Raw genomic sequence first — 13,702 nt, 5'->3', positions numbered from 1 at the left:
ATAATCTTACTCACTTCTTGTACTCTCTCACTCTCTCCCAGGTCCACAAGGTCTTCCCATCGGGGGTGGCGGCTCAGGAGGGCTCCATCAGGGAGGGGGACCAGATCCTGTCAATCAACGGCACGGCGTTGTGTGGCTCCGCCCACTGGGAGGCTCTGAGGACCCTGAGGAGGGCGCGGACCCTGGGGATGGGCGTGGTGGTCCTGCGCAGGCGGGGGCCTGCCCAGCCCTGTAAGGGAGGGGCAGGAACAGACGCAAAGGGGCAGAAACAGGCCCCGCCCACTAACACAGGTGAGGGGTCACCCTGGCAACAGAACGTTACCAGGTAACCCCTCAAGGCATCACGTCAAGCAAGACGAACTGACCTGTTTGTGGACACTTAGCAAATATCCAAGTGTGTGCGCGCCTACTGTATGTTTAATGTTTACAGTGTGTGTGTGTGTGTGTGTGTGTGCCTCCCTCTTTCTCAGGCCAGCGCGTGTGTGTGAGGCTGGAGAAGCTCAGCAGAGACTTAGGCTTCAGTCTGGAGGGAGGGCTGGGGTCCAGTCTGGGGGATCGGCCACTCAGCATTCAGAAGATCTTCCTGGGTGAGAGGTCAACCTCGTATTGCACCAAATGACAATGGGTTTAATCACTAACTTAGACCTTAATGTGATGAACTAGTCATTCAACCACAATGTACAATGTATTGATATATAGAGAAAGTAACAAGAAAGTGACATAAGCTACAGAATTTACCAATTAGAGATGGGCTTGGATGACTGTAAGTACTGTTGTAAGGCACCTTCATTAATGAGCTCCCCTCCCTCCCACACCCACTCTCTCTATCAGGTGGCCCAGTGAGCCAGGTCTGTCCTGGGGACGAGGTGTTGGAGATCCAGGGTGTGAGTGTGGTGGGAATGATGCGCCTGGAGGCCTGGACTCTGATCAGAAGACTGCCCCCTGGGCCTGTGGAGGTGGTACTACACCGCCCTCTCGGACCGCAGTCTACATCATAGACCCGGGAGTCACAATGGAGGTCTCAGTTAAACTGTTCTTCAGGCTTCAGAACTGGTTAAAGCTTTGTAGGCTTTCACTCGGCTGGCTACTGTGGTTGTGTGAGACTCGGACAACTGAAAGACAATAGCATGGTTAGTCACAGTAACAAGGGACTGAGGCGATGCCTCCTGCACCAGTGAATCTCCTGGATCTGCCAGGGTAAATAGGTGAAGGTGCAGCTATGTTTCGTTTACTAAGTTCAAATGTTTATACTACTGTTAAGGTTATGGCGCTCTTACCCTAGATATGTGATTATTGCAACCTCTTCCTTAAGAGTTGGGCCATTTCTGCACTAGTCACACAATAACTAAGCACTGAAATATATACATGTGATGCAGGGAAGGCCAAAGGGTGTACGAGGGTAACATCTAACTATGTTAGCAGAAAGTATGAATATTTTTTTGTATATGTTTTTTTAATTCACTCTTTGTTTTATATGATGAAAGTGTAAGAAGCTCATTTTGTATTGCTGTTGTGAATAGAGATCTAATATTCGTCCAGAGTATAAGTGTGAAACGGTTGTAATAAATCCTAACATGACCCCGTGGAGTTCCTTATTGAGATGCAACACATTATCTAGCCTGCAGGGAGAGCTAGGGGATCAGAGCGTTATCTGTCCAGTGTCATGATAAGAGCATACTGTAGTTTAAGTCTTGGTCAGAGTATACTGTCGGTATTTAACACAGCAAAGCGTCGTAAAGATATGATCACGTTCTTCCCCCTACATCTGATTGTCAGTGAGATAGTCGGCCCTGCAGAGAGAAGAGACAGATAGCATGACTATCATAACGTAACACCACTCCAAGGCTGCTGTTCTGTCCAATCACCTTTATTGTTCTGAAACATGAGCTGCGTTGAGCAAATAATGTTATGATTATGTTTCAACACAGTCTTTTTTCTGCATTACTCTATCTGTACAGTAGCTGTCTCATCATCACACCTGCTTGTCCATAATACTGTGTTCCAGTACTGCTACACAAGGAGAATTAATAGAGGCTTTATAATGTAAATGCATGAAGGCCTTGTACCTTTTTAGTTTTGAAATCTCTGGAATGCAGTCTCCAGTCTATCTCTGGAGTTTGATCAGTGATTAGACTTATTATTCACAGATGTCCTGTTTGTACGTGGAACAGTACAATTACTGTCAAAGTTCAACATTACGCTATTACACATGACACACACCTGCACCCACACGCGGCGCGCGCACACACACACACACACACACACACACACACACACACACACACACACACACACACACACACACACACACAGAGACTAATTAGCAATATACTGTATTATATAATATGTTGTAATACCACCTAATTGAGCCACCATCGGTCACTTTGCCCCCGTATCTTATCCTGTGGTGTCATCAGGCTGGGAGAGTACATGTACTGTACATAGTACACAGTGTAATCTTCAACATCTTCAACACATCTTCTGCGAGCACGGTGTTTCCACCTCCGCCTCGATCTTCCATCTGCAATGTAGAATGTTGATTGCGATTGCTGTAGCCTGATTGATAGAACAAGCCAGCCAATGATGCTTGTGCAATAATAGACAGCATCTGATTGGCTGTGGAGATGTAGCCCAGCTGATTGCCCTCCCACCTTACAACTCTGAGCCAAAACGGTAGGCTATAGTATAAAAAAAGTTGTAAGCTTGTACGTGGGATTCGTAGCCGTAAATATGCAACGCTGTATCTTTATACAACCTTGCAAGTACAACTTCCAATATACAGGTTTCCATCCATCCATCTTCATCCGCTTATCCGGGGTCGGGTCGCGGAGGCAGCAGCTCCAGCAAATCTTTTTTGCAACTACAACTTTCATGTAGCCTACAAGTTTGCGTACAGTATTTATGACATAATTAACATGTCATATTTTTGTGTCAAAAATCCGAGTGCAGTCTTTTTCGCAACTACAACTCTGAATATCTGCAAATCTGTTTTGCAACTACAACTCTGAAGTCTGCAAATCTGTTTTGCAACTACAACTGTCAATATACAAGTATACGTAGGCCCATTTATAGCCTATTAATCCATGACATGAATATAACTCCATACAGGTAGGCCATCCAATTGTTTCAAGGTGGTATCTTGAAATGGATGGATGGACATCTTACAGTGACTTCCACAGATTACAGATTTTTAAAATGTGAGTGTTAGAGCATTTTATTTAAAATATAACAAAATATGCTTCTGAGCCAAATCGCCTACGCCACCTTTATAAGTTAATAATACGTTACTATAGAGACGGGGAGACTTGTCAAAACTAATTGCCAACAAACTGGTTATGCTAGCCAGCTATTTTCCCAAATGAAAGTGACCCTTGTAAGTTATAGCCTAGGCTACTGTAGCTTTAGATGAACGAACAAGTTCGGTGTAATTGTGAACATGTTTTTTACACCAACTGTTAACACAACAACAAAGTAAACGAGTTACTTTATGTGAGATATTGGCCGCCAAGCAAATTTCATTCAATAATTTTACAACTTAGACTATTTTATGATAAACAAGCAGAGGCGGACAGGTGTGCAGCACAAAATAATGCATTCACAGGTGAGACGCTCAGAAGATTTTTAGAAACATAGTAGCAAGAAGCATCATAGTCAACACAAAATGCACGTAGCCTAGGCCTACTGCTACTCTGGATAGAAAATGCATTAATTAGCTACACATGGATAGAAAGATAGCTATTTAGCTAACAGGTGGCACAGTAATAATTCATGCAACTGTAAATAGGCTTTAGGCTACCCATGGTGGCTTGTATGTCAACAGCTCTTCTGAATTTCAAAAGCATGTTTATTAATTTGAAAGTTGTCCAAAATCTGTCTCTCACGTGCATCAGTGAGTTTACAGTGTAGTTATGGGGGTCAAAGTCTGAGTTTTATTAGCCTACTGATAGTGATGTGAGGGGAGCCTTATTATATGTTCTGTCTATGTTCATTGACTCGGGCTGCAGACGAGCTGAGGGACGTGTGCTGGGACCGGACCCCAAACCTCAGAAAAAGATGGAGAAATGGCGGTTTCTGAGAGTGAACAATCCCCTGCTCCGAGAGTGTATGGGAGAGCTGCTGGGAACCTTCGTTCTGCTGGTGAGTCCCAGAGTGCAAACTTGACAAATCCAGGAAGGGTCAAATGGTTCCTTTGTCTTTGGCTTTAGCAAACAGTCACAGATGTGCTTCAACTGATGTAGCCATTCACTCTGGGAAAGTACGAGCTATGGGGCTTTATGATTAGGTTACTGTACTCATGTCATATACAGTACATAATGTACTGTAATCACAACTGTCAGATGCATAATTAATCTATCAAGATCATTCACCCTGTATTGGTCTTACAGTGTGTATTGTAAGCCTTGATTGTTCATGCTATGAACAAACTGTAACTGCAGTAAGCTCTTACTGCTTACTGGAAGTTTCCCTAACAAGGCTTGTGTCCTTCTCTGACTTCCCCCCACCTCCCCCCCGACTCTGTCCCTGCTGCAATACTTGCATAAGACCGTTGTCGTCCGCATGTAGGGATGTAAGGATAACCAGTATAATGATAAACTGTGATAAAATTCAATTTAATTTATCACAATAAAAGTATCACTAAAACCGTGTGTGATTTCCACGCTTTGAAATACTCAGTGTAAATACTGTCCAGCATCAACCAAAGTATGGCAACAGTCTCCAAGACACATTATTTTTATGTTTATGCAAACAAAAAGTGCATAGTGCTGCTAATGTTCTTTTTGGTTTTATATATACAACTTGGTGAAATGATTTCAGTGTGTATCAGTGGTTTTAGAAAAGTTTCATCACATTTTATAATAACACGATAATACTCATAACCGTGATCATTTTGACCACTATAATCGTGATATTACATTTTCATACCGTTACATCTCTACACGCCAGGCACGGGTGGCGCAGGTGGGCATTATCTATACTGAGGAGGGAGTCTAACCAATTCAACTCGGTTACACTCACCTCCCTAAACTCACTCTATACTCCACAGCTCAACTGTGCATCCGGGTCAACGGCACCACTGTCACAGGTGTCACGACATCGCTTTTCAGTATCGCTTCCGCCCTCACTTGTCCACGCTGGGTTCAAACTCGGGTCCTCTGACTTACGAACACATGGGACCACCTCTCATAAGCACTGCTTTAGCCAGCTATACCACTGAAACGCTGGCGGTGGCACAGTTCTTACTGTAGCACTGTTGCCTCACAGCAAAAAGAACCTGGGTTCAATTCCCGCTTAGAATGCTGTCAGCACTGGGGATGTTCTCCAGTTGTGAGGTTCCCAGGTGGGGTATCTCCCAGGCTTTCTGTGCAGAGTTTGCATGTTCTTTCCAGGGTTTCCTCTCGAGAACCCAACACGAAAAACATGCAGAAGAACCAGAGAAGCTCTTCAGTCCTATCCCTGACCAGGACATGGACTGAGCACTTGGAAATTCCACCGGCAACCGTGTGTGTGTGTGTGTTGTGTGTGTGCGTGTGTGGTGTGTGTGTGCATTGTGTGTGCTGTGTTGCCGCTCACTCACGTGTGTTTGTGTCACTTGCCGTGTGGCAAAATAAAGACCCCTTGAGTTCCAGTAATTATTAATTATTATTAATTATTTATACTGAGGAGTGAGTTTAACCAATTCAGCTGGGTAACATATGTGTGGCCCAGTGCATGTCCTCTCTGGTTGACAGTATCTCTGTCCTGTCCGTCTCCCATGCAGTTGTTTGGCTGTTCGGCTGCGGCCCAGGTGAAGACCAGCAGGGAGACTAAAGGACAGTTCCTCTCAGTCAACATGGCCTTCTCTGTGGGGGTGATGACTGCCATGTACCTCTCCAAGGGGATCTCAGGTAAACAGATGTATTCATTCATTCATCCATCCATCCATCCATCCATCCATCCATCCATCCATCCATCCATCCATCCATCCATCCATCCATCCATCCATCCATCCATCCATCCCTCCATCCATCCATCCATCCATCCATCCATCCATCCATCCATCCATTCATTCCACTCACTCAGTCACTCCATCCATTCATTCCACTCACTCAGTCACTCCTTCACTTATGCAATTCTTGGAACCCCTCAAAATGACTCTACACTCTCAATAGGAGTTCGGCAACATTGGTAGATTCTAAAATGTCTGCTGTGGTGTTCACATAGCCGTGGCCGGTCACTGGGCTGGGAGCGCTGGGGCTGTGGTGTTTGATCAGCCTCCAGACAGAGGCTCTGCTCAGAGCCTCTTCAGTTCTATCGTGGACTAACGTGGATCTTCCAACATTGTTCAGAGTCAGATTTTACCTGCTAGCCATCAGACTACTAAACTGCTAACATTACACTTACACACACACACACACACACACACACACACACGTACACACACACACACATACATGCGCACACACACACACTTCAGCACCTTAATGAACACTTATGTTACTTATTACAGTACATCAAATGTCATACTGCATACCGTTTTTATTCTGTTTTGATACTGCTATTTAATTACCTACTTCGCCCTTGCTATTATGTCCTTTTATTATGCCCTTTTCATTGTGTTCCTCTTAAGATTCACTTTTGCCCTCATTTTATTACATTAAGTTGAGTTGGCTCTGAGTCTAAGATTTTCATTACTGATAATGATGATGCATTGTTATTGAAGGACAATAAACATGAAACTTGAACAGGAGAGAAGCCCCCTACCCCCCGTGGGGCGGAGCTCCATGAGATAGAACTGGAGTTCCATCGGTCACTGGCTCCTGTGTGGGGCCTTCACTCTCACTTCCAATTGCTCCTTGTCACAGACCATGACCCGCATGAACTCTCACCCTCTATCCTTGTCCTCTATCCCTGCCCTCCCTCATCCTGCCCACCCCGCCTACTCCTCTCTCCCTCCTTCTCTCCATCTCCCTGTGGTCATCCCCTAGGGGCCCACCTCAACCCAGCAGTGACCCTGAGTTTCTGTGTGCTGGGCAAGGTGCCCTGGAACAGATTGCTGCCCTATTCTTTCTGTCAGCTGCTGGGAGCATACCTGGCCTCCGGACTGGTCTTCTCTGTCTACCATGGTCAGTGAGACACACACACGCATACACAGACAGATGTGTAAAAGTGGCTGGGTTATTGCAGAGATGGAACATGTTGGGATTAACACAGGAATGTTGGAAAATGTAGTAAAGATATGTCCTTTACTATCAAGTCCACTATTCTGGCATGCTATGTACATTCCTCTTCAAGCATAACACATTCAAGATGTGTGACATTGACTCAGTGACCTGTTCAGTGGTGTGAGGCAAACAATGAGGAGCCTGATTAGGGAACCAGATAGATCACACACATGCACACGCAAACACACACACACACACACACACGCACACACACATGACTGCATGTTACCTCTTTATCTCCATCTCAGATGCCATCATGGAGTTCAGCGGGGGAGTGTTGACGGTGTACGGTCCAAATGAGACGGCGTCCATCTTCGCCACGTATCCCTCGGAGCACGTGTCACTTGGCAGCAGCTTCCTGGACCAGGTGAGATGAGACCGTGGTGTGTCACATCAACCAGACTGTGGACAGCTCATGTAGTCAGAGATCATCCAGTCATCCTAGTCATCCAATGCTGTGTTTGTATGACCAATTGTGTTGTGGTCTCCAGGTGGTGGGCACTGGAATGCTGATGTTATGTATCCTCCCATTGGATGAACAGAGGAATACCCCCGCCCCCCCAGGTCTGATTCCACCTATCGTTGCCGTAATCGTCATGGGGATCTCCATGTCCATGTCATCCAATTGCGGAGGGGCGATAAACCCCGCCCGCGACCTGGGGCCACGGCTCTTTACCCTGACAGCAGGCTGGGGCACCGAGGTGTTCACGTAGGTGTTCTGGTGCACACACACACACACACACACACACACACACACACACACACACACACACACACACACACACATACATACATATATACACTCAAAGTAAGCTACTGTACAAGAATGTGAGAGTTAGGCATTTGATTCTCTCTCTCTCTCTCTTTCTCTCTCCACAGGTGCTATAACTACTGGTTCTGGGTCCCCCTGGTGGCCCCGATGCTGGGGGGAGTAGTGGGCACTGTGTTCTACCTGACCTTCATACACTTGCACCTGCCTGACCATGAACCCCCCATCCATGAGACCGAGGGGAAGCCCCCTGCCACAAAGAAAGACACGGGGGACTTAAAAATGGTAGCCTTCTAGGGGAGCAAGGAGAGACAGAAATTAAACCGAGGTTAGCGGACACGGTTGAGACGTGATTGACCGTTGTCTGACCATGTATGAACCGCATTTAGCCACGCCTGGTTGTGTACTGGGCTTACTGTATGTATGAAGCCACAGGTTTCCATGTTGACCTAAGCTTAGCTGATGAGGCTGGTGCGATGTTATACTATCAATCGCTGTGGTTAGAGGTGTGAGTGAGAGTGTTGTATGTATGTAGTTTATCAACATTGTGAGCTTCAAAGGAGGCAGCAATGAAATGAGAAACCGATATTAGGGGACTTTTTATATTGTAGGCTAGTGCTGTCATGTGCATTTCAAAGTTCCTTATCTTATATTATAAATACTGAAGTGTAATAAAATAATAATGTGACTCAGTGTGTGTGTGTGTGTGCGTGCGTGTGTGTGTGTGTGGGAGGACACCCTGGCCACAACAGGAACGGAAACAATGGAACGACTTTCAAAGAAAACGGAACGAATGCAACTCCAAAATCAAGCCACCTCTGAGCCCTTCGCCCAGCAGTGATGAAATACACAAAACCAGAACTATACTTAACTCATAGGTACAATGGTGTCTGAATTCAATCAAATAGGCTGAACAGAGCTGCAATATTTTTTGTTTATTGTTGATATTGTTTGGGGGGGGTCAATAAATTATTTCAAATCTAACTTGACTGTGGTCCAATGGATTATGCTTTATGTAGACAACTTTAGTCTTACAGTTTCATCTACAGTACACTTGCCCTCATTGTAGCAATAGTTCCCAGCTATTCTGCTTAGTCAATATATAAATACTTATCTAAGTACATAGCTATGAACAAGAAACACATTTTAAGTGAATTACAATTTTCTGAGCAGGTTATAGCACTATTACAGCAACATCATTGGTCCTAAATTACTTTTGTTTATTTTTTTATAAACCTTTGTTTATCATCGTGCTGTCTTTAAATTAATTGACTTATCTAAAGAGTTAAATACTGCTGACTGTAAAACAGGCTTGTCTTCCATGGTGTAAAGCTCTGGCCCAGTGGATGGGGTTGGCCATGCCCTCCAGCACAAATATAGGAAACTATTTATAGTACATCCCTACACAGCCGTTATGTTCCTTACCCGGATCTTCCTCTTGACAACACAACAAGTCTCTTTCATAACGTGCTGCAAGGTATGAATCTGGACTTCCCAGTTAACATATTCTGTTTACCTATTTTCAACTTGCTTGAAATATGAATGTTTGTGTTTTCTGTTCACTATTTGTTTGTCTATGTATTATTCCTCAGATACAAGCAGTGCTTGTTTGTTGCCTGTGTCATTATTATGAAAGATGATCATTAGCATTAATGTACAGTATTCTCTCTGCAGCATGGGGGATCTCCAGCAGTTTGACCAGGACTTCTATCAATCTGGATATTATGTTGATGACCAGGGCCAGGTGGTCTACAGCTATGACAGCTATGATGCAATGAGCCCAGAGTATCAAGACCAGTAAGAAAACTAGTCACGCTTGATTGGTGACACAAGTCTTCATTAAACATGGGGGGAGAGTCAGTGTGTAGATCAGTGTTTGTGGGAGTGCGTAATTCACCTGTGCAAAAAGCATTATTTTCAGATACTGCACTGCATACTGTAAGTTGATTTACCACTTATACCATGGCAACTGTACATTCCAACTACTAAAACAGAATGATATTGTTGTACATGTGTGAAAGATATGTAATTATACAAAGTAAATATTTTATGAATCACATATAGATTGTATAAGTATTATTAATGACTAGCAAAAGTGATTGGGTGTGTGGCTTTAAGCATATACTGTATGCAATATATGGATGGGATTCTATGTTTTTATTTTTTGCAATTGTGTTGTTCCAGTGGCACAGGTGCGCCCATGCTGGGTGTGTTCGACCCCTCCATGGACCAGCCTTACGAAGGACAGGTCTACCAGCCTGACATGGCCGCAGGGACAGCAGCATACACAGGAACAGACTCCTATGAAGAGGAGCCTCCATTACTAGAGGGTAAAGAAACACTGATTGTAAGGCTTTTTTGATCGACTTGACTGCAAAATTATTTTTTTTACAAGGCTTAGACTAGGCATGGTCTGTTTGTGGGCAGAGCCAACATGAACTCTGTGGTGGTAGATGGTAAAGCCAGCTGCTTTTTCTCTCATCTCTCTGATATTTTGCAGAACTTGGCATTAATTTTGACCACATCTGGCAGAAGACTCTAACGGTTCTGAACCCTTTGAAGCCAGCAGATGCCAGCATAATGAAGGAGACTGACCTGACAGGACCCATTCTGTTCTGTATAGCTCTGGGTGCTACATTACTGTTGGTGAGTAGACCATACATGTGACTGTGTGGCCATGTTTTTGTCCCCCTCCCGGTGACAGCCGAAGGGGGGGGGGGGCTTCAGTTTGGCCGGTGTCACGTCGTCCGCCCGTCCATCAGTGAGTGAGTCAGTCAGTCCCTCCGTAGTACCAGAGCCCACCACAAAAGGGGCGCCTTTCCAATGCATTTTTCCATTGACAAGTACATTTCGATTTTTACATCAAAAACTGTGCTTGGTGTCACAGTATAGTCTCAGACAAGTTTACTCGGGAAACCGTGTACTTTCTACATCGGCAGAGAGTAGAGCTTGAGGTGTTTAGAAGCGCTAGATATATCTGTATTTCAACATTCATTATAGGACTTTTGACCATACAGGTGCATGGTCTTGTTTGCCCACTAGATGGAGATGTTATTGTACTCTTATTCACTCTACCATGGTTTGTAGAGAGCTCACTGTACTTTGGTCAGTCATTGATAGATATAATGTGACATTAGTAGCGCTAGATATGTCTGTATTTCAACATTCATTATAAGACTTTTGACCATCCAGGTGCATGGACTTGTTTAACAACTAGCGAATGATGGCATCTAAGGGTCATGCCTCTCGATTCCAGATTGCCGGCATGCTATATAAAATCACACATTATGCTGTCTTTCTTTGGTGCATTATAAACAAAGCCAGAAAATTGAGGGGTCTTCTATGTGGCAATGTAGTGGGATCTCTGTATAAAAACGCCTAGTGAGAGGCAGGGGGCTTGATACCCCAAGAGAACATGCATAATGGGAAGGGGACATGTTTACATGTGTACAGTGAAGGCACCCAACATGGTTACTGACAGTTTCACGCACTGCTCTGTATCCGTATCCTGTAGGCCTAGGCCTATATTAATCATGTAACATGTACAGTACCATTCATAAATCCGTGCATGGTTTTGTCACAATTTGTACAGTACATGACGTATTAAAATATAAAAATTTTCTTTGTGAACACAACCCTGTTCATTTAATTTCGCCCTCACACTTGTGATCCATTCACTTCTGTGTGTAGGCAGGCAAAGCCCATTTTGGCTATGTCTATGGGATCAGTGCCATCGGCTGCATAGGGATGTACCTGATGCTAAGCCTCATGAGTTCCCTGGCTGTGTCCTATGGTTGTGTAGCCAGCGTGCTGGGCTACTGCCTCCTTCCCATGGTGGCACTCTCCGCATGCGCTGTCTTCATGTCCTTACAGTGAGTACAATGTTTTCCCTCATGCCAAAAATGGTCAGTGAACAACTGTCAACAAATACTTTTTAAGTGGTGCAGCCGCAAAGTCTAGCTTGCTTACCCCTGTTTTTTTGCAAGCATAATAATTTTCACACACCACAATCATTTTCACACACTATAGTAGCAACAAAGCGCTATCAAGCGATATTTTGATTGGTTGGATTGGATATTACTTGCTTTGTGTCTTCATTCAGATGCTTCCTGGGGATAGTGTTGGCCTTGCTGGTGATTGGATGGTGCAGTCTCTCGGCTTCAAAGATCTTCATTTCTACCCAGGCCATGGAGGGACAACAGCTCTTGGTAGCATATCCCTGTGCTCTGCTTTACGGCGTCTTTGCGCTGCTCACTGTGTTTTAAAGGTACTGTTGGTGCATTAAACAAAGTTGATATTATATTATGGATGAAAAGGTGTGTTAAATGTGAATATTGTAAACAAAACAAAAAAAGAAAAAAAAGAAAATCAGACAGAAGGAATGGAAAATGAATAAATGTTTATAGTTCGACATCTATTTAACCAAGTGTGCAAAAATAAATCATAAATCATTTTTTGCTGCCCATATCATTGATTGAGTTAATGTCCAGCCTCCATATGCAGTAAAAGTCAAAACAAAGGAATCAACAAAGTCAAGACAAAGAAAAAATTGAAATTCATTATTCAGTACATAAGTCTAGCCCTACAGTTAATAACAGGAGACAATCAGTACAATAATGTCTGTTTTCAAACTACAGCTACAGAGCAGAGCTGAGTAGTTCTAGAGCATGGGTTCCCAAACTCCATCAATGTGGGCCTCCCCTCTGAAAAGAGTGACACACCCGCGCCCCCCCAACCCCCTAATTTGTCCATTTTGCAAGGCAGCGTTAGCTAGCCCATAACGTTACACAGCTAAGTTAGCTCGGTGGCAGCTGGTGCTAGTTAACGTTATGACGTTTTCACACAATACATTCATGTTCATGCCTGCGGGGGGAGGCTCTCTCTGCACTATCCACAAATTTAGTATACATCTCTCCCATTATTTATTTCGATCTTCTGACCTTTAAAATCACGTTTCATTCATAAAAACCATAGACATTTCAAAAACAAAAAGCATTTTTTTTTCTTTTTTTTCTAACCATCCCTTCGTGCCTCCCCTGAATTTCTTTGGGGCCCCCCAGGGGAGGCCCGCCTCACAGTTTGGGAATGCCTGGTCTAGAGCAGTATGGTTCTGGTCAGTAGATGGTCTAGAGCAGTGTGGTTCTGGTCAGTAGATGGTCTAGCACAGGAGTCAGCAACCTTTCCTATCAAAAGAGCAGTTTTGGGCCCAAAAATAAAACTAGAAAGTACATTTCCTGGAGAAAATGTGAGGTGGGCTAGCTGCTGCAGCTGCATGTAACAGCAACTGCTAGTACTACTACGGACCAGGCAATCTCCATGCACCCACCGGCGAAAACCGTGTGTCTCTAGCCCACTCAGGGGCTGAATTGTGGGGTCTGTGGCATGGACAGTGGTGTGGTGGCGAGACTCTGCCCCCTCAGGTCAGAGCCAGTCGGGGACAGTGTACCCCTCTCTAGGCCACCTACCCACCCCCAACGGTGAAGACCGTGTGTCTCTAGCCCACTCAGGGGCTGAGTTGTGGGGCCCGTGGCGTGGTGGTGAGACTCCACCCCCTCAGGTCAGAGCCAGACGTGGGCAGCGCAATGACCTCCGGGCAATCTCCATGCACCCACCGGCAAAGACCGTGTGTCTCTAGCCCACTCAGGGGCTTAGTTGTGGGTTCCGTGGCGTGGTGGCGAGACTCCACCCCCTCAGGTCAGAGCTGGTCGGGGACAGTGTACCCCTCTCCGGG

At 44.8% G+C, this 13,702-nt stretch overlaps 2 protein-coding genes across 2 annotated transcripts; both read left to right on the top strand.

Moving 5' to 3' along the window:
* Window positions 1-4,053: 4,053 nt before the first annotated feature.
* On the top strand, window positions 4,054-8,268 carry aqp10a (aquaporin 10a; the record flags this gene model as incomplete). The annotated part of the gene is made up of 6 exons (XM_084444632.1): window positions 4,054-4,137; window positions 5,759-5,885; window positions 6,966-7,103; window positions 7,451-7,569; window positions 7,694-7,911; window positions 8,082-8,268. The coding sequence occupies 6 exons, from the start codon at window positions 4,054-4,056 to the stop codon at window positions 8,266-8,268; spliced, it is 873 nt and encodes a 290-aa protein (XP_084300758.1).
* Window positions 8,269-9,646: 1,378 nt separating this feature from the next.
* LOC311314713 (protein YIPF7-like) lies at window positions 9,647-12,236 on the top strand (the record flags this gene model as incomplete). Its single annotated transcript, XM_084445170.1, has 5 exons — window positions 9,647-9,768; window positions 10,156-10,301; window positions 10,472-10,617; window positions 11,662-11,843; window positions 12,074-12,236. 5 exons carry the CDS (start codon window positions 9,647-9,649, stop codon window positions 12,234-12,236), a joined length of 759 nt encoding a protein of 252 aa, XP_084301296.1.
* Window positions 12,237-13,702: the final 1,466 nt, after the last annotated feature.

This window comes from Borostomias antarcticus (genome assembly GCF_949987555.1).
Source record: "Borostomias antarcticus genome assembly, chromosome: 10".
NCBI lineage: Eukaryota > Metazoa > Chordata > Actinopteri > Stomiiformes > Stomiidae > Borostomias > Borostomias antarcticus.
This window is presented reverse-complemented; position numbering and strand designations above follow the sequence as displayed.